The sequence below is a fragment of the Symsagittifera roscoffensis genome, chromosome 3, assembly GCF_963678635.1.
Source record: "Symsagittifera roscoffensis chromosome 3, txSymRosc1.1, whole genome shotgun sequence".
NCBI lineage: Eukaryota > Metazoa > Xenacoelomorpha > Acoela > Convolutidae > Symsagittifera > Symsagittifera roscoffensis.
Window position 1 is genome coordinate 81,101,337 of NC_087064.1, and position 22,714 is coordinate 81,124,050.

Genomic DNA, 22,714 nt, shown 5'->3' on the forward strand with positions numbered 1-22,714 from the left:
AACCCAATTAATACACAATCTTTTCAACCAATTCAGCCACAAAACCCAATGATTACACACTCGTATCAACCAACACAAATGCAAAATGAAATACCACTTCCATATTACCTTCAACAACACGAAATAACAAAGAATCAACTCTCAAATTTCTCACAAATGCCAAATGCCGCAGAATCATTACAAATGACAATGAATCCATACCTTATGGGTGGATCATCAATAACATCAAACAAACCATTAATGATATTCACAGGAACAGACCCTGAATATTCTGTAGAAGATTATTTAAATGCAATAACAGCAAATTTAATTTTAAATATAGGACCTGAACCAATTAATACGCCACTACATCAAAATTGGATACATCGACGCACAGCGTTGATACAGACAACCTTAGACGGCGCAGCCCAAAAATGGTTTTCAGTATTGCCTATAGAAATAAAATCAAATTGGAAAAGATTTACACAAGAATTTTCAAAAATGTTTGACTCCGAAAGAAACAAACAACAACAAAGAGTTTTATGTAATGAAATTCGCAGATTACCAAATGAAACCATCAAACAATTAGCAGTACGTATCGAAACACTAGTTCGAAAAGCATATTCATTAAAAACACACGACTATAAAAACACAAAAATGACAGAAATCTTAATGATGACCTTAACACCTCAATTAAGGAAAATAGCAATAAAAAAGAGAGCATCCCATCCCTCCTCAATTCGAGAGCCCGATTTAGATTTTCGAAAACTAGTAGACAAACTAGAGCAAGCGGAAATCATAATGAAACTTGAAGAAACAGAAAATCTGAAATTACAATATGTTAAACGAATTGAAACAAATACCACAAATATCAACAATATACAGGAATCAGATACAGACCTCGATGAAAAAATCACTGAAATACTCAATATTTATGAAAAACACCCAAACTTTAAAGGCAAACCATCTTTCAAAAAATGGTGTAATTATTGCCGACGATACGGACATAGTATTTCTGAATGTAGACAAAAACAACAGGACAATCAAAACAAACCTCAAAAATATAAAGAACCAAATAAATCATTCTATCAATACATGAAGAAAGATCAAAATCTACCAAACAAAAATGTATACAGCAACAACAGTTCAGGAAAACCACTTCCGAACAATACCAATTACACGAGAACCCAATCACCATATAACTCAAGTTATAGAGGAAGATCACCAGAACGAAGAAATACACAAAATTCGTCACAAAATCATTACAATAGACCAAATAGTCGAAATAACTACTCCAGATCAAATTCAAATACAACACAATTTGTTTCTAGATCTAATTCCCAATCAAGGAATAAATACTATCCAAACAATCAGTCACGAAACTCATCATATAATAGAAATAGAAACTACTCCAATAATCGAAATAGAGTTATTCAAACAACCGAAACCAGAATTACCCGAACAATCGATCAAGGAATAACTCATATAACAGATCAAACTATAACAGACCAAACAATAATTATCAAAACAGATCACGAAATAATTCACAAAATCGACATTCAAGTTATAATAATCGTTATAGAAATTATTCCCAATCACCACACAGAAATAATAACCATTATAATAATTCTAACAATCGCCACAGAAGTAGTACACCTAAACATCAAAGACATATTAATTACGTACAATCAAATCCAGAAACAACATCAGACCCCCCAGGTATTGACGACACAGTAAATGACAAACTACTACTAAATCAAATAAACTGTGGATCATCAGAATCAGAAAGTGATACAGAAAACACTATCTCCATCAATATGATAGCAGTCGAAAATGACTACGAACCTATTATATATGAACAACCTTTTTCATCCCATATAAATGAAAATCAATTAGAACTCCTTCACAATTATTATATTGAACCCATCCATTCCACACAAACGGCACAAGAAACTAACGAAATCAACACTACAAATCAATCCAATGAAAATGACAAAACAAAATGCTTGAATACAAATCACATCTATCAAAATATACAAAAAGAACAACCCAAAGAAAAAATTTGGACAATACCATTTCTTTTAGAAAGTCCAAGAAACAAAGAATTTCAACCACCAGATCTTGAAATTGATTTTTTAATTGATTCAGGAGCAGAATCAAACATAATAAACATTCCCACATGGAATGAGATAAAAACATTACACCCAAAACTAACACCTCTTGAAACCTCCAGTAAACTAGCAACAGCACAAGGATCAACATTGGTAAACTATGGAAAAATTCAATTATTTCTTCTCCCCACAAGAACAATAGAGCAAAATAAAATTTTAAATAAACCATTTAAACAAATATTTTATATCACTGATATTAAACACAATATCATTGGAATACCATTTATCTCTAAATATATACCAACAATCAACATTTTGAATAGTAAAATACTAATCAAAGATAAATACACAAAAACAAAAGACACATCCCTAACATTTTTTCAAAGATTAAATAAACAACCACCATTCTTCTCAAAATTTTATCCAATATATATCCAACAAAGAAAACACCTGAAACCACTATCAGGAAACATATATAATTTTTCAATAAAACAAGTTCACCAATATGATAAAAAACAAAATAAACAACAACTCTATATGTCAGACTTTGAATTCAAACCTATCCATAAATTTTTCAAAATCACAATTTCATCCATAAAATATTTGAAAAACTCGAATTCAGATATTATTTCGTTACATGTATACAATAATACACCCTATCAAGTAACATTACCTTTAGGACTTTTGGGATATTGCTAAACCAACGCTACGATATTACCAGTACACGAAAAAGCATACCGCGTAAATAATATACTCCAATTATTAGATATTTGTCAATCCACAATTCTTAATGAAGAATTATCCATAAATAATATAATAAGTAATGAAAAAAAAAATACAGTTTATTTCACAAAAACCCCATATTTCAAACCTACATTCAACATAAATAACTATACAGAGAATCAACAGAAATTTTTAACAATGTTTAACTTCCAACATTCACAAATAACACAAGACGAATTTGATAAGTTAGCCAAACAGCTAATAAAATATTCATCAGTCTATTCAACATCGAAATTTGATGTTGACAAAATCAGTTCATCACTACATCTCCCATTAAAACCTGACGCAGTTTTCAAAAGACAAAGAGCAAGTAAAGTACCAATTCATTTACACGATAAAGTGAACAGATTACTCGATATTTTAGAACAATACAAAATTATATCACCGGTAAACAAAGAAGAACAACCAAAAGGTAACACATTTATCAACCCTGTTATCATCCTAGCAAAAGGAGAATCATTAAAAATAGTTCTAGACGCTAGATATCTTAATTCACTAATAGACGAATCAAAATGCAATTGGCCTATTGAACCAATACAAGTTATTTTAACAAAAATAAACGGAAAATACTTTACAACCGCAGATATGAATAGTGCATATAATCAAATGCCACTAGATGAACAATCGCGACGCTTAACACAATTTGTTATTGGAAATCAGCAATATGAATTCAACCGCCTATTCTATGGAATATCCATAGGACCAGCAGCATTTTCAGCTTTTATGAGTAAAATTTTTAGACCACTAATACTAAAGAAAAACGCAATCACCTATCTAGACGATGTTTTTATGCAATCACAGACAAAAGAAGAAATGTTTAATGTTTTAGAACACTATCACAAAATACTTCAGAACGAAAATCTGAAGGCCGCCCCCGATAAATCACACTTCTTTTTAACACGAGTTAAATTCTTAGGACACAATATAGAAAGAAAAACAATCACTCCATTAAAATCACGCATTGATGCTATTCAGAAGCTCCAACCACCAACAAACAAAAAGAAAATCCAAGAATTCCTTGGAATGTTAAATTTTTTAAGCAAATATGTCTATAAAATGCAATTATACCTAAGACCATTCTATAATATACTTAGACAACAAAATAATTTTGAATGGAACACAGAACATCAAGCACGATTTGAAGAAATTAAAAAACTCCTAACTGAACAAATTTCGAATACAATTCCAGATCCAAATCAACCATTCTATGCAATGTGCGATGCTTCGAATTTTGGCATCGGCGCAGCATTATTACAATCACACAATGGCACAAACAAAATGAATCTTATATCAGCAAATTCTCGATTATTCACTCAAGCAGAGCTACGACTCTCAACTCTAATGAGAGAATGTACAGCCATAATATATACACTAACAGAATATGAATTTCTGATACTTGGATCAAAACATCCAACAGTTCTATTCACAGATCACAAACCAATCATTTTTCTCTTTACACAAAAATCTAATCCAAATCACCGAGTTTATAGATTTCAATTAATTCTAATGAAATTCCCAAACTTACATATAGTTTGGACAGCAGGAAAGAATCTTGCATTACCAGACACTTTAAGTCGAAATACACCACCTGAATTACTTACACGTAAAACTACAGTTGAAATACCCAAAAATATAAAATTTTACCTTGCAGAAAATGAAACATCACCCCGACTAGAATCGAAATATGCAGTAAAAACTGACGTTGAACAATCACAAATAAATAATCTACAACACTTCCCACTTTATTTAGATTGCCAAAATAACCACTACGAAGTTGATCTACTTGGAACATCAACTTTTAAACCAATTCCATATTCACAATGGATAAAAAATAACACCCAACAAAAAAGAGTAAAACAATACCCGCATAAAAAAGACCTTTCTCCGTTAATTGAAAAAGAAAATCTAACTGATAAAATAAATTTATCAGGACCGCAAACAAACGATTCAAAATACACAATAAATCAAGTTTTTGACCTCCATGTCCCACTTGATACAATTCCTTTATCTAAATTAGAAATTGAAAACAATTTTCTCCCCCCAAAAGATAAAATTACAATTAATACTTTGAAACAATATCAAAATCTTGACCCAATAATTAGACAACTAAAATCATGGCACAAATATAAAACTAAACCCGTAAAGGCAGATACAACAATATTAGGAAATAAAACACTCCTCCGATATTTTCGAAAATTTAATAATACAACAATTAATGAAAACACAGACCTTCTAGAATACCAATTAAATGAATCTACAGTTCCCTGTCTCCCTTTAAGTATGATTCTCATAGCTTTTAATATCTCACATACACAAAACATTAAAGGACACTCTGGATCAGAGAAAACATATTCAAATTTCATACAAAACTTTTATTTTCCAAATGCACCAATTTGGATAAAAGTACTATGCAATGATTGTATAGTATGTCAGCTAAATAAACCTTATCCAAATCAAAAACAAATAGCACAAAAACAAGACTTTAAAGGACAAAGTTTGTACTTTAACCACCGTATTTCATTTGTTACAAAAGGACCAATTTCACCCTACCATACCAAATAATTGCCAAACCCACTGATGTCACATATAAAATCACCGACTCAGACAAAAAAGAAATTGTTCAACATCGAAACAATCTATTACCTTATTACCCAAAAGAATACGCACTACGCGAACTAACTCAATTATATTCTTTCACAGGTTTAAAAGTTATTCAAAATAACCCACATACGGAGAATAAAACAAAGGAACAACATGACATTCATCTCGAAAATCAAAATAAAAAATCAACTACAACAAAAAACAATACAAAAAAGCTAGATCAAAATATAGCTCAAAAAGAAAGAAAAAATAGAAAATTGACAGAAAAAATAATACCCCAAGAACAAATCGACAAATCAGAACATAGAGAGTCATCACGACTTAGAAATCAACCACGTAAAAACTATAAAACATTCATCCCACAATCTAAAATATTAAAGAAAGTCGAATTTCAAAAACAGCTTTAATTTTATATTTCATAATCTTTGCACCTCTGAAATATTTTGAACTTTCATTTTTCAAAATAACATGCTGACAAACACGCAGCGACTCTAGTTCATAATTAGCCAATAGGATTCATCCAATCGGTCTCCTTCTCTAACTATAGCACAAATCAACTAGACGAACGATATTAAAACTCCAGGCATATCTATAACTATAACTTTGCGACCTCCAGGTCAACAATAAGCAAACCATTCCAACTTGACAACTAAAATAAATATCACCATAATATCATAACCCTCCCTTATCTAATAAACCAAAGATCAACAATATTTCCCCAACTCAGACCCCAAATACCCCCCAAACAAATATGTTAAATTAGCCTAAAGTAAAAGAACGACCATTTTAATTAGCCTAAAGTATAAAAATCTCAAAAATACCCCAGATCATTTGACAAATAAAAATAAAGAAAAAGAAGACCTCCCGATCACCATAAAACTTGCCCCCAACAACTTTTCACAAAATTCAACCCACTTGTCAAAAAACCAATAAATAATTCGACCACACTTGAAAATTGCCTCAAACACCAAAAAATATTCGATCGAGAAGCCATTTCTTAAATGCTCTTCTCTCGACCAGTCAACATAATTCTTAACATTCTCATAAACTTTTTAACGATATTTAAACTTTTAATCATATTTCTTTTTGATACCTTTGAATCTTTTGTAATAATCTTAATCATTTTTTGCAATATTTTTTTAATTTTCTATTCCATATTTGAACTATACCTCCAACTTTCGAAAGCTATTGACTATATCCACAGGTACGATTCACAAAACTTATCTAAATGATACGAACCATTTTTAGTAGAACAGATATTTTTTTACTATTTGTAATTTTTATAACATTTCTATCATCCCTCATCTTGACAATATGTAAATGTATAAAGAAAGCAATCATCACATTCGCCCTAGCAACAATCCTCCTAATTCTTTTTCTAGAAGAATACTATAATAAACATAAATTTTTCCACTAAAAGAATAAATAAAAAACCATCAAAAATTGCTAACCAACAATCACTCAGTCAGTCTTCACCGACATTATCCCAAGATAACCCAACACCACCTTCAACTACCCAAAACCCCCAAACATCCACACGAATTTCCTTTCAAGATAACCCATATACCTTTGAAGAACGACACGCTCGCTTATCTGAACCACTAGAACCAGTTCAACGACAAGCACCTCTAAGCAAATCAACATATAACTTATACCCAACACTACCACAAGAATTAAGTAGAATACGAAATCCTAGTCAAAACCAAAATACAGTCGAAATAAATAGACAAATTATACATCCTCGACTAAACAGAAATTTTCAAACTCCCCGAGTTCATTTTGATATACCTCAATCCCCATCACAAAGTACTCCAGAAAACCCCATTGGTATATTACCAGAAACCCCTACGCTTCTTTCACAACGTAGCACCTCAAGCTTACCCTCAGATTACTTAGGTTCAACACCAACATCTGAACAAATAAGTGAAAATCCCTTTAACCCCACAAACCAAACTTCACGACTACCATATTGGACAACACATTCATTCACACAAGGTGAACCAAATTTACTCAATGATCCAATAGACATTTCTACGGATACAACGACATCCTCATCACTACCAGAAACATTATCACTACCATCAACACCATCAATAAGCCAGATTTCACCAACTCCTTTTAATTTAAATTTCCCAAATAACCTCGACGCTAGATATCGAGAACAATCATAAACAAATATTCCTTTAAGACTAGACTGGAATACATTCACAGCACCTCCACCATTATTTGGACAACACCCAGAAAGTAACCGACTCCACAACTGGGCACTCAATAGACTACAATATAGACAAGACATCCACAAAGACATTCGTGATCATAACATCCAAATACTCCAACAAAATAGTCTACAATTAAAATTTGAAATAACGGTTAAACTAAACAACATTACTCAACATCCCTACCCATTAAACCCGCCAAATATAACAGCTCAATCACTGCCACCACCTTTTATAACAACTGAAGTAATATACAAATATGACAGATATACCAAAAAGACAATTGGTTACATCACATTTTATAACCCATACTCAGGATTATCATACACATGTATATTCTAAAAATATTAATTTTTCTCCAACTCTTTTTTCTAGCAATCTCCAATCAGAACATAAACCCTTCCCCCCGCACAGGACCCCAAGATTTATTGGTAACACATTACGATTGTGAAGAAAATGAACAAAAAACACTACACAAGTATGCAATAAATCAAGTATCACAATGCGAAACAGAACCACAAGCTATAGAAACTACAAATGTAATAGCGACACTTTATTCAAAAGCCCAAGCAACAACAGTCATAGGATATAAATTCACAGCAACATTTTCTGAAAAGAAGGTACATTGTTCACAAGTCTCAAATGGAAATAAAAACCGACTTGACCACGAATCATTCTACCAGAGTAATATCGAACGACTTTTACATCTCAATCCCGATGATTGTAAAAACGAGTTACTCAGACTAAATATCACAAGAAATAAAAACACAGATAGAAAATTAGTATATTTCCAAGTTTTTGCAGATTCTGTACATCAAGCAGAACTTGAAAGATATCAAGGACATATAAAACTAGATGAAAAATACCCATACAACGGCGCACACGGAAGATTAACTTATGACATACACGATAAACACTGGATACCACATATTGGTATAAATAACCCATCAAACTGCAAAGCAGACACAAAAAATAAAGGATATCAAGAAATAATGTTTTTCGATTGGAAAATACAACTCGAAAAAATACAACTCACACGCGATTTATCTGACAACACAATGATCTATCAAGGAATTAGATTACCCTGTAAAAACGATCAAGGCTATTGTGACCCTACAACACGAACACAAGCAACAATTGTTTGGTTCCCCGAAGACACATGTACAACATTTCAAGTAGCAAAAATACACGCTCGTATGATAAAATTTCACGAAAAATATTTTATACAATCAATCCCATATGAACAAGTAAATCCATCACGAAAACAAAGTTCTAAATTTAGAAACATACACAATATAGAAAATAAATTGACACGTTTTCAAATATATCAAGAAACAGAACTTGCATGTAAATACAGAAATCCACTTCACAAAACACAATACTCCGAAATATTAGTTGAATACGAAAAAGGATTCGACATGACCACTGGAAAAGTAAAAATCGACCCATACGCCACAAGTCACCCTATAAACGAAGGAACATCTTATATACCAGTTGATTTTCAAAAAAGTAAAGGTCAACCTGGTGGACATCTAAAGCCCCATGACACTAGAAGCACACGTTTACAAGAACTATCACTAATGAATAGTACATATTTCGGTAATATCCACTATGATATTCACTTAGATATGAAATTAGACTACACAATTAGCCGAATTTTTTAAGAAATGTCACTCTCTGAATTAGAAACACTTCACCAACTATGCGAATTAGAAAGGACAGAAATCCTACAATCACTTGCACTAGCAGTATTAAAAATACCTATGCAGGATATTTACTATCAGGAAATAGATCAAATTTTTTAGACTATGAAGGAAACATTTTATGGTTATATACCTGTACCAAAAAAGTATCACCACTATATGTTTTTGAAGATAAACGATGCTATAAAAGAATCCCTATCTTTTATAAGAATAAAGAACATTTCGTTGACACACTTTCAAGACGAACCTATTTCTGGGATACCGCAGTCCCATGTGGATCAAAAAACAGCCACAATGTAGTACAACTGAACCCTGATGAAGATAAATATTACCTTTTTACCCCATATGCCACATTAATGCAATCACTCAAAAAATTTTCACCTGAAAGCATTAGAGCTATTGCTCGAAACCCAAATATTGACCTACAGTCAATTGGAATATATTCAAAATCCGATATCCAACATCACATTAGAACACAACAATTCCAAGAATTATTAACACAAATGGACACTATACAAAGACAATCAATTGACCAAAACTTACGCAAACTTGCCGAAACCGCAGGATTTGCAGATATTTATACACAAGACTATAGCGGATATTTTAAAGACATTAAAGACTATATATATCTAAACGGTGAAAAATACCGACCACAAGATATCTCACCTATAAATATTTTTAGCTTTGTTACACTCAAAAATGAAATTCTTGATTTTCTAGGATGGCCCTATTACATCTTAGAAAAATTAACTATTTTATACGCAATGTTTAACTTTATAGGATTTCTTTTTTCACTTTTAAAAGGAATCTACATTATATGCGCTATACACACACAAGTAAATAGACAAGGAAGTGTAGCACGCTTACTATTTGCAGAATTTTTTGGAATTTTTTCATCGTCAATAAACAAAATTCTTTTAGACGCACAAATAAAAGAATACAACACAAAAATAGCAACAAGACAGAACACATATGACGAAGAACATAACAATGTAGAAATAACGCCCACAGCACCACAGTTACCACCCCTACCACATAACCATCCATTATCCCTAGTCCCACGAAATTTTCGAAATTTAGCAATAACACATAATCCAAATTTTAGACCAACCATATCACAAAGTCCCATTCAACATATAATGACACATCATTCACTAGATGAAAATACATATGAACAAATTATAGAACAACCCCATACCACCGCTTTTCAGTCTCAAAATAATAAATTTTTTAGCCCACGATGAGCCGACAACTTGGATCCCTACACCGCTCAAATTACCATCCAACCAACCTCAACACTCCAATTACAATAATTCCACTTTTTGCTTTCCCGCCACCCGATTTCCCAACCAATAATGTAACATCGGGCATGAATTCAGACACTAATTCACATATCTCAGTTTTATACTCCATTTCACAACTCAATAACCCAAATATTGAAACCCCTGATGAATTTGCAGACTCTGAACCATCTCCATCCAATAATTTTCAAACCAACTCCTCAGTTTTTTCAAAACCCCCTTTTCAACCAAATAACCCACTCCCATCCATTTCTACACCCTCTTATGCTTCACAAGTCACCCCAACCTACTCTTCATTTCATTCAGACCGATCATCCAATTCTCCAGATACTCCCCAAATCTCCCAAGAACTAGATAATTTTATCACCCTACAACAACAACCCTTCCACCTTGAAAACCCCACTATAAATCAGATTTCATCCACAATAGAATCAGCAAACCCACCTACCCCTACACCCTCTTCAGCTTATACCGCATCATTAGCACCATCATCCACATCCACCGAATCATCAAATAGCACTAATAGAGCTTATCGCACTTTCAAAAGAAAATTCCCAAACCATCCATTTCCAACAAAACCAGGAACAGCCCGTGAATATATTAATCATCCAAATCATACTAACACGAAAAAAATTTTAGCAATCACCTTACCTTCATTTCCACAATATACTTTGAACACCCCAAACGACACTAACGACACACGTAGTTTTGTAGATGAACAAGTTTTAATGCCTACACTTCATTGGAAATCATATTATCACTTTACTAACCCCCTTTGCCTACCTTTATCTAATACTCAGATCGATATAGAAAGAAATCAAGATATGCTATATCGACTCACCACACCACTAACACATAGACAATTTACTTATATAGGATATAAAAAGTCACTAAAAACATACACTGCACCCCGAGCTAACGAATATACGCTAGAATATTACGATCACAACATCATCCGAGCTAACCAAGACCAATTTTTAGATGATGATCGTTTCGCTAACCCACAAATCACAGAAAAATTCTTCATAAAAACACCATGTGTATTTACACTCAATATATTTGATCGCAAATTCGACCACGTCATTTCTGAAGCACTAACCGACATGCAAGCTTACGAAAGTTTTAAAGAAAGATTTCAATTATTTTCACTAACCTTCAATTTCCTTGCACCACAAGAACGCGATTTGCACTGCTCACACGACATTATGTTACGCACTAAACAAACCCACACATATACATATTATCGCTTCATACAAAATCACTTTGATCTAAACACCCCATCAAGACAACCACACCACCGTTTTCAATTTATTAACTCTAAATACACATCACCATTTTTTCTTAACTTCACATATTGCATCAAAGATACTAACCTTCACGGTATTCTTCGCAATTATGATCCCATAACCCAAATGTATATTTTTTGTCCCATCACGAAGACCTTCAACGCAGAAGAATCCAGACCCTTCCTTATCCCACATGAATTTATCCAACCTATAGAAATCCCGATATTAGAATTCATTCACAACACTAAATACAATCACAAATTATATAATCTCATCCAAAACACACCTTATGAGTTTGCAGTTGGCACTGAAGAACTAAAAACTATTAAAGCACTTCAATTGCTTTGGCCACTGCTTCAAACTAAAAACATCATTCGCATACTAGCAAAATTACTAACAAATTCCGACATAATACACGACATCTTCCCCCACGGTTTTTTCCCCGACGACTAACAGGTAAGTATAATTTATCATATTATTCACTAATAAATTTGAAAAATACTAACCATTCTTATCCATGTCTCATTTAGATTTTTAGTCTTCATCCCACGATCACCTACAAAGTCCACAAAAGAAAAATAAAAAAAAGAAAACTTCTTCAAATTCTTCAAAACTCTAATAATATTTTGCACTAGATAAATTCAATAAAAATCATACCAATGTAGTAAATTAATTTATAAATTATTTCCCTAAAAGCAGTAATTCTAATAATGATGAAAATTTGTAACTTAATTTTTCCCCAAAAAAAAAAATTAGCAGTAAAATTGAAATTCTATGTAGTAAATTGATAAAACGAAAATGCAGTACTAATCTTTTGATATTTTCATTCACTCGCACAAGAATTTTATCCAAACTCGCACAACTCGCCCACGAAGAATTGTTTAAATAATGAATTTCAGTTTTAAGTTTTCACACTCAACAACTCTAACACACGATAACAAGTTTCAAACTTTCCTTTAACCCGGTTGGAAAGGAATTATATACTAAACAAAACTAACCAACGCAGCTTACTAAACACCACAACACATAGAATAATAGCATGACTAAGAAAAGGAAACCAACGGTACCCAAACCGGATTAACCCAGTTTAAAACTGGATAATTTATTCTTTTAAAGACTATTATAAAGTCAAGGAAAGAAATAATAAAACACAAAAAAGTCGAAAGACAAACCCATACCAAAAACAATTTGATTTTTGAAAAAAAGGACACAACCAACGAAACATAAGAAAAACCACAATAAACCCAACATAAAACGTTATCACATAACAGGACCTCTCACAAAAACCGCACGAAATCATACTCCCACTCCTGGCCTAACCCACCAGAGAGGACGTCCTGAGCATGCTCTATAGCCGGCCTAACCCACCGCGCTACATCCACGCTTTGTGACCACACTTCTATTTTAATAAGAGGTACTCAAGGGTGAGTAACTCTTCAAAATAACCGAACTAAAACAAAAAGCTTTTGTGAAAACAACTAACCAAAATCATAATTAAAACACCGAACTAATAAAAATTTTATAAAATGTAAATTATACCTTGCAGTATATAGATCAGCATACAACACCAAAGACGAACATCCAAAGACAAAAGGACCCCACTACACTCGAAAAAGAATGGCCAACCACAATCAATATGCCGTCCACAATCACAACTCAAAGGATTTAGAGTACGACTTGACTTCGCAGAAAAGGACTTCATTGAACTAGACCAATGACCACCTCGATGTTCAAGTATACGTACAGATCCGAGTAACCAGGCATCCCCTCCACGCACAATCTGCACGCCATTCCCAGACTAGGTTGAACACAAAAGAAGTTCTCTACATGAAACAGAAAAACCTGTCATAGCAAACCATTCTGAAATCAAATTTGAGTTTGTTGAGAAAACCCAGTCGTTGTCATAAGAAGACACAACGATTGATCCTGGAACTTCTCTAACAGGAGAACCCAGAAGAAATATGATGTTCGCCAAATACCAACGTCCATCATCCATCCTTTGAATTGCAGAAAAACTATTCTAAAAAACTCTGTAAAACCCGGATGGGTGGAACCTGATCTAAACTACATTTTATGATTGGATAAATTAGATATTTTACCACTGTAAAGTATTTAATATTAACCAATCATGATCCATCTAACTAACAACCCACTTATTTGTAAGTGCTGAAATTACTTGTAATTTCAGCACCAGAGAGATTTGAATTTAACTTAGAAATTAGTTGCCTCTCCAAGAGAACTTCAGCAGCCGCAATAAACCAGTATACCCTAGATCTATTGAGCCTAGCAGAGACTAGTTAAACAACCTGAGACTAGAATAGTATAAGAGTAAGATTAGGATCGGTATTAGACTAAGAAGTTGCACGAATCTATCCGGCCGAAAATAAGATAGCGTGACGAGCAGACGGTGTACCCTATCCGAAATTACTCTATGAGTTAAGACCATCGGTTATAACTCATTACGGTCTTTTTTTGAACAAAAGTTCAATTGTAGTATTAAGGGCAATACTTTGATTGAGTCAGTATCCGAAAGTGCTGAATCTTTTTTTTGAGAACGGGCTGTTTTTGAAATCAACGATGTTAGCAAAACTTTTTTAAAGCTGTTAGTTTTTTATCACTTCTGGAAAATATCCATGCATTGTGGCATGAGCAGAAAATAAAAGATTTAAATCTTTAATGGATCTCCTTTTAAGTTCAGCTTTTCTTTTGATGCTCTTAGAAAAGTCCAGTAACTGAAAAAAGAAAAGACGCATTCTGTTTTTTTTTCTGACTGTGGCCCTATTTAATGAATAAAAAAAAATCTCGCGCATTGCTCTTTGCGTAATAAATTACACTTTATTCGGACTGCAGCTATAAAGTATTAAATCATAAATAAAAAAAACTGAAGGCTTTTCCTGGTTTAAAAAACAGAATGATTCAATAGGCCAACACTTGTCGTCATTCTAGCTACCAGTTGTATGTGTTAAGTACACTGATCCTTATGGCTTGACTTCTCTAGCAGAATAAATATTCAGCAGCAATTCTTATTTGCATGTTTGTATTTCTAGTCAAGTCTTTGTTTGAGTTCTTATTGCAACCCGGAGAAAAATAACGAAAGCCACTTTCGCTTGCTGTTCTTAGACAACCTCCCAATTCCCCTCAAACATGACCCCCCACACTTAACCCCCCTAAACGCCATTCAAACTTCGCAATGTCAATTTTCAGTTGCTTGACTTATATTAACTATCTAACACTTAGGCTCTGTAGGATATCTTTCGTTGATATTCCAAAGTACTGAAACTAAAGAACTCTTACTAAAGCAAGTCAAGCATTAAATTTAATTAAATTACCACGAGTTTAACCGAAAAAATGCTGTTCCAATTCTGACATCCAAAAAGACAAATATTCCATTTTATTACAAAATTTGTTTATTTTCCACAGCGCGTTAACTCCTGTTTATTTGTGTAAATATGAATTCGAGAGAACAAGACTTTTTACCATTTGGCGTCAGTTTAAATCTCGTTTGAAAAACCGCACTATTCTGAAAAAATGCCAAATTAAAAAATCGTCAATCCCAATTTTACAATTCGACTCAAATCTGGTTCCTGTCATAAAGTTACAATATTATTATAATATTTAAACCAATTGTTTGAATAGTTACAAACCAGTTTTTGATTTTTAAAATAATTTTTTCAATTTAGGCGATGTTGAACTATCTGAATCAAATATCTCTTCTGCAACAACCGACCAATTACCCTGCATATTTGAGCGTAAGTTATAACTAATTAGTTAATCAATTAAAAAATTCTTCAAAAATTTATTAAAAATAGTTTTAACTCAAAAGATATAGATGTGGATGAATTTTGAAAAATCTGATTTTTTACTTCTTAAATAGAACCCGATGATTTGACTCATTCGAGCGTGTAACTTAATACTTTCGCCGAATATTTATATCAAAAAGTGAACTAATTCATTTGATTCTTTTCAGCTGGTACAGAATTGTCCTCAGACTGTGGTTCAAAACGGCACCCTGTCCTCCCCACCCCCCCCTTCTTCCAACAACATTCCAAACCAGATAACAGGTGAGTTATACATACAGTTATAACCCTTTCGTTACTGCAAACATGTGTAAATATTAGTGTGCATGTCGAAATACACCACACCAAATGTAAACTCAGACAGCTTTTGATTATTATAACCAAGTTGCAAAAAAAAGAACTAGTTGGTTCGTTAATTTGTGCCCTGTATTTCGTGCAAATCACCCTCAAAAAACGTTCGTTTGGTAATTAAGCTTTCTGAAAAAGTTAACTTGAAATAGAAACGGCAAAAAAAAATAAAATTGATATTTTTAGTTAATTTTATATTAAAAATTTGTGATTCTATTCAAACTAGCAATATTTAAACAGGGATAAAATTACCTCCATCGCCAATTCCGGAGCCGAGCAATCTTCAAATCCGAAACAATTCCTCCCCAACTCAAGCTCAACAACTTCGCCAACGAATTAATCACACTAACAACTGCAACTCCTCCGGCGTGGGTTCGGGTCTCGGCCTACTCCCCACACCAGCTTCAATGCTTCTCTGTTCTTCTCAGTCAACAGTTAATAATGGACCAAATGTACAGGCACTGCAGCTGGGTAAAATGCAGATGGCACTTCAGGGGTCAAATTGCTCTTCGTCATCAGTGTTGGGAGGGCCAAATGGGACTCTGACGTCAGCAAGAGTTCATGCCTCAAGTTAGTAAATCAGAAGTTTTTTCTTGTTGTTCCGACCATTTGGAAAATACAATGGAACTTAGTAGTCGGGTGTGAAAGGTGAAAGGTTTTTTATTTTCCACGCAAAATCAGGTACTACAAATAATCATCGGAATGGGTCGAGTGATGAATCATATTAAAACCATTTAAATTGTGATTTGAGCGACATTTAAAATAAAAAAAAATTAAAATTTCAGTGTCGTGAAAAACGGGTTTGAAATTTTTGATTTTTTGGTCTAATTTCGATCTAATAAGATGAGTGCGCAGGCTTACAATATCTTTTCTTAGCTTAATTTAAGCCGTAAAAACTTAATTTGACTCAATTTAAGTTAGTTTTTGAAGTTTTTTTGCTCATTTTAGAAATCAAAAACTTCTGCAAAAGAATTCAAAAATTTCGAAAATTGTGAACTTTTAAAAGTTCTTTAGTTTTTTTTTCGTTTTTCTAGTCATTTTTCTATAAAAAAAGTTTTTAATTTGGTCTTATGTACGATGACTGTAAAATATGCTTAAAGTCTTTTTTTTGTTAAGACTTTTTTATCACACTACGCAGAAAATAAACTACACTAATTTGAAAAAAGTTGTTTTTTTTTTTTGCATTTTTTAAGACTATGGTCGGAACATTCTATGCCACTTGCACAATAGCCGGCAATCCTTGTTTTTATTTCGAACTGATTGAATGGGCTATTCTACAAACCGAGCTCAGTATAAATTTTAAAATTCAGTGATAGATGATTAAAATTTTGGAAGTCAAACATTAGGTTTTTAAAAATTTAAGTTGTATTCGGAGACATTTTTAGTTTAATCGAAGAACACTGGTTTGAATTATATTTCAATATTCGAAAAACACAAATATGCGCTCGAGTTAAAAATTTCTTTCTATAGAACTAACACCCTCTTTGTTTGAAAATGGGGAGGAACTTTGTATTCGGGTTTGTTTCAATTTTTTCTATTTTTTTTTCTATTTTATTTTTATTTCGACGCAAAATCAGGAACCAAAAATAATCATCGGACTGGGTTGAAAGGTGTATCATATTCAATTTTTTCAGTCGCGACCCAAACGACATTAAAAAATTGCAGACAAATTCCCAGTGACGAGAAAAATCGGTTTGAAATTTTTGATTTTTCGTCTCATTTCGAGCGAATAACGCAAGCGAACATGCTTACAATATCTGGTTTTAATAGCTTACAATAACTTAATTTTAGCAGTGATAACTTAGTTTTTGAGCTTTTTTGTTCGATTTTGTTTTATTGGTTTTATATATTTTTTTGTTATCCTGGTGATTATTTTTACAAAAAATGTTGACAAATTTGCATATGGTACTATGAAAATCGGATATGCCTAAGTTATAGTTTTTTGTTGAGATCCTTTCATACTACGCAGAACAAACGACACGAACTCTAATTTTTTTTTCAAGACTAGGGTCGGAACATTCTGCGCTCTTTGCGCAGCAACCGGCTATCCTTGCTTCTTTAAATGATCATCACGCAAAACTTCCGCACAAAATGCACGCGTAGTCAAAATTTTTTACGCTGAATAAAGCCTGGTTTTGGGTGGTATTATACTCACGCAGAGTTTCAGCAAAAAAAAAACGTTTTCAAACTATTTTTTTAACGAATGACACCTTGTTTTATCGATTCTGTTCAATAAAAACTTCCTCAAAAGATCCAAATGTATCCAGAAAACAAATCTTTTAAGAACAGAATCTAAAACGAGCAAAAACAAAAATTCATTCGAAAATAACATACAAGCTGCGTATTAAAGGTAAGCCGCTGATGGCATGATTAAGGCTTTACATGCACTGTATGGTTATTTTTCTGCGCTTTAATACAGCGTTTTTAGCAACAAATGGGCACGGATCATGCTGGTCTCCAACCACCGCTATTTTGACTGTTAGTCGGTGACATCTACAATATATCTGTTTTGTTTTAGATCTGACCGGTGCTCCATGCATAATGCCAACAGACTCGTCATCACTCGGAGGAACCATCAGCGGAACAGCGACGCCCATCGCCACGACCAACCTCCCCAACCACCACCCCCTGCATCATCTCTTTACCCACCCCTCCATAACGGCTTCTCTACCCCACATGCAACAGATGATAGATCCCAGTCAGTTTCAGAATGGGGCGAGTTTGGGGGGTCTCTTGGGGCAGAATCCTGCCTCAATAGTGGGTGGGACACTGGGAGGAGTGGGATCAAATCCTCTGGTGGATCAGCTGCTGGTGAATGCAGCACAAGCATATCAAACCCAACTTGCCATCAATGGTCAGTCTGAAATTGGTTCCTCCCCTTTTTATCAATTTTTAATCAATTTTATACGAGTACTGGACCATAAACTTGATTAAATAAATTTGCTCCAGGCAAACTTACTGTCATAAAAAAATTCCAACCTGCAGGTAATTTAGACGAGACGAAGTTTGAGGTACAAAAAGTACACCAAAAATATTGCTGAAATGAAGTTGAAGTTTCATGTTTTTAGCGTTGCCGTAGCTTTTTTCTTGTTTTTTTTTTGCGTGATTATATTTCATATTTGATGGAATTATCCTACCCTAGGTGGAATGAGCTTCCTAATGCCCAACACAAGCGCCCCCACCCCTTTCTCCACCTTGGACGCCCTGCAACTAGCAGCTCTGGGGGGTCTCCTACCACCCCCCACTCCCTCAGGACTCTCCAAGAGCAAACACGAGAAGCAGCGAGAGGGTCCGGAAGGGGCTAATCTGTTCATATACCACTTGCCCGCAGACTTCACAGACGACGATCTGGTGCAGACATTCTCCCCCTTTGGGAAACTCATTAGTGCCAAAGTGTTCATCGACAAAAACACCAACCTCAGCAAATGCTTCGGTAAACTCATCGCGCTTTCACCAGATGGCGTATTTAGCGCATCTTTACCGCGATTTTTGATCTGAACGTTCCAAAAGTATTATAAAACACTTTTATCACCTAAAAATCAAACCTCGGTCGTTTTAGGTTTCAACAGATTTCGAAAGAATTAACGCTGATTACCAAATTGAAAAGTCGGCCAAGTTTTGCAAAAAGATCTCAAGCGAAAAACTAGAGCGCAGGCCGCTGTATTTGACTATTTGTTTAATCAAAATATAAGAGCACCTTTTGTTGACTGGGGGTTATGATGTGTTTAAGTTTTTTTATTGATGAGTTTAGCCATGAATAGACAGGTTACAGAAAATTTAAAAAAGCTCAATCATTTTGAATTCTGATTAACTCTTTACCTAAAACTTTTTCTCCATGCCAAGTCAGGTACCAGAAATAATAATCGAAATTGGTGATATTTCGAGTGATATATTGATTTTTAGTCTAATTTCAAACAAACAAAGCGAGCGAGCAGGCTTATAATAGGAGGATAAGCTTTTATTTAAGCCGCGATAAAACTTTTGACCGCATTTTTGGGAACAAAAAATTTTGTGCTTTTATTTTGGTCTGATTTTTCTGCGTTTCTTGCAGCAATCGGCTATCCTTTTTTTTGAAAAAAAACTGAATTCATCCTTTTTTTCTTAAAAAAAAACTGAATTCAACTACACTTAATAATTGATATGAGGAACAGCAGCCACTCTTCTAGGTTTCGTAAGCTACGAGACACCCCTGCAGGCAGAGGAGGCCATCAGGGCCATGAATGGGTGTCAGATCTCGAACAAAAGACTCAAGGTGCAACACAAGAAACTCAAGAGCAGCAGCGCCACCTCATCTTCGTCCAACAGCGGCGACAAGCCATACTAATTTCACCATGGTCACATAAAGAGAGCTATAAGGGACACGAAGAATAAGAGCGAAGCTACTATCATGCTAAGTATGAATAATGGTCAATTTTTTTAAGAACTAAGTTGAAAGTTAGCATCATTAAAAAAGTTTAACCTTTTTTTGCTGGGAGAGCGAGTTATTCATTGAGAATCTATTCTATTTTTTTTGGATTAATTTTAGCTAGTTTTGAAAGTTATTATATTTTGATAAACTTCGATCCAAGAAGTAATTTTGAATTGAAAAAAATTATATCAAATTTTGTTGCATTTTGTTGGTTTTCTTTTTCGAAGTTTCAGGTAAAATCTACGGAAAGTGAAATGTATGAATGTCAAGATATAGATGTTTCAGTGTTCATTTCACTTGTTTTGCCTTTTGCCTGACCGTTTTTCTGTTGATTAGTGTTTCTCAAAAACTTTATTGTACAAAACCGGGAATAGCTTTCATGTTTTTTTTGTTTTTTGTTTTCATTAATGTTTTTTGTTTTTTTCTTGTTTTTTTTGTTGTTGAAAAAATTAAATAGTTTCTGATAACTAGTAAGTAAATGTTTCATTTGTATTTAGAGTTTGTGTCTGCCTATCTGTTCATCACAACTTGCTCAACATTCCTCTTCAATGTTCATTCACGTGTGTAGCTCAATCTTAAAAAACATCCGTTTAAAGAATACAAATCTACCTTATAAGATCAGAAAACGATCTACAATCGTGAACTCTGCTTTATAAATGGTAACTCATAACGAAGGATGTTTTTGTCTTAGAAAAAGTTTAGATGATACATGTTTTTGTTGCAACTATGTTGAAATGTTGAATAGAGTTTTTGTATATCAAATTGTATGCGAAAACTTATGTTTACGCTTTCTGTGCAATATGTGTACGGCTTTTCTTTATTTTAGCAATCTTCAAATTATCTGGATCATTGATCATCATTCCATTAATTAATTTGTAGTTCCAGTAATTTGTAAATCAAAATTAACAAGCTAAATAAATTTTTGAAAAAACTTTTTTATACAGTTTGAACAGATGTTGATGTTTTTTTAGTATTCAAGCTACTATGAAAGGAGAAGTTACTATAACTCAGTCAGAAGCGGATCTAGGATTTTATCGAGGGGCGGGGGGAGGGAACGGATGTGTAACAAAAAATTTTATCGACCTTTTTTTTATAGGTCGACCAAATTAGTTTTCCAATCTCTCACAAAGCACTATAAAAAGAACCCACAACTTAAATTTATATGTTGATTTGCGATGATCAAAATTTGGTTTCAATCCATATTTGCCTAAGTGTCATCGCATCGTTTCATAAGCAAGAAAAACTGCCAATCAAACACTTAAAAAAAGAAACTGCTCGTTCATGCATGCAACTTTGAATGTTCTGCGATGACACATACAAAAATTTATATTGTTTTTTTTAATCATGTCAGAACAACGAATAAAAATTGTTTCCTGCAACAAATAATTCCCAAAAACCTTGCAGGCAAAATTTAGACGGCCCCATGCTGCATCTAGATTTTGCAATTAGAGAAATCTCGCAAAGGCAAGCAGAAAAATTCTTTGCTATAATACAAGCCCTGAGCTATTAGTTTGTACATTAGTTATAGGTTTCACCTTTACAACCTTCACGCTTATTTATTTTGTTCGAACTTTGAAATGCATCTCTGATTAAAAAACTGAGTAACCAGTAGTTTTCTTTTTATAGTTGGTTACGAACAATAAAACAGATATAACTGAAAGTTAGTCGTTTGCAAGGCATATCGAGAAGAAAGACCGATTACAGTAACACATTTACCATCTAGAAAGTTTACCATCAACAAACTATTTTTTTCAAAAAATAAGGACTTGCGGTTCTAGATCACAGTTGCGTTTTTACATATATGTTTAACAAATTTTTGCACCAATTGAAAAAAGAAATATTAGGTGGATCACAAAAATTTGAAAAATAAAACAATCAGACCAGTTAAAAATTCAGATTAAAAAATCTGAAATTAAAAAACTCAGACCCAATTCATGTTACACTGCCCGGGATGAAGTGCTCGACCCATTATTCGACCTTATTCGACGCTTGATTTGACCCTGTTTGATTGATGATTGGACCCTCTTCGACTCGACCCTGTTCGACTCACGAGACCACCCTGTTTGAGCGATGACAAGACCTATAAGTAAAAAAAATTGAAATGTTTTTTTTTTTTCAAATCCTTTGAAATGGAAAGATAATTCCTGGAAAAAAAATATAAGCAATACAATCTCTAGAAAG

General features: G+C 33.5%; 1 protein-coding gene across 4 annotated transcripts in view; it reads left to right on the forward strand.

Moving 5' to 3' along the window:
- The window catches only part of LOC134842625 (CUGBP Elav-like family member 2), a 33,649-nt gene extending 12,203 nt beyond the window's left edge, over positions 1–21,446 (forward strand). For 2 of the 4 annotated variants that reach the window (XR_010162518.1, XR_010162517.1), the window contains exons 2-8: positions 15,661–15,729; positions 15,948–16,041; positions 16,366–16,695; positions 18,644–18,979; positions 19,268–19,558; positions 20,292–20,519; positions 21,031–21,446. Coding sequence is in view for 1 of the 4 variants with exons in the window: in XM_063859050.1 (XP_063715120.1) it covers positions 15,664–15,729; positions 15,948–16,041; positions 16,366–16,695; positions 18,644–18,979; positions 19,268–19,558; positions 20,292–20,449 (1,275 nt within the window). In the remaining 3 variants the exon portion in view is untranslated. Of the gene's footprint in view, positions 1–15,570; positions 15,730–15,947; positions 16,042–16,365; positions 16,696–18,643; positions 18,980–19,267; positions 19,559–20,291; positions 20,626–21,030 lie in introns of those variants that run through there. The other 2 variants (XR_010162516.1, XM_063859050.1) reach the window with 2 other exon arrangements.
- Positions 21,447–22,714: the final 1,268 nt, after the last annotated feature.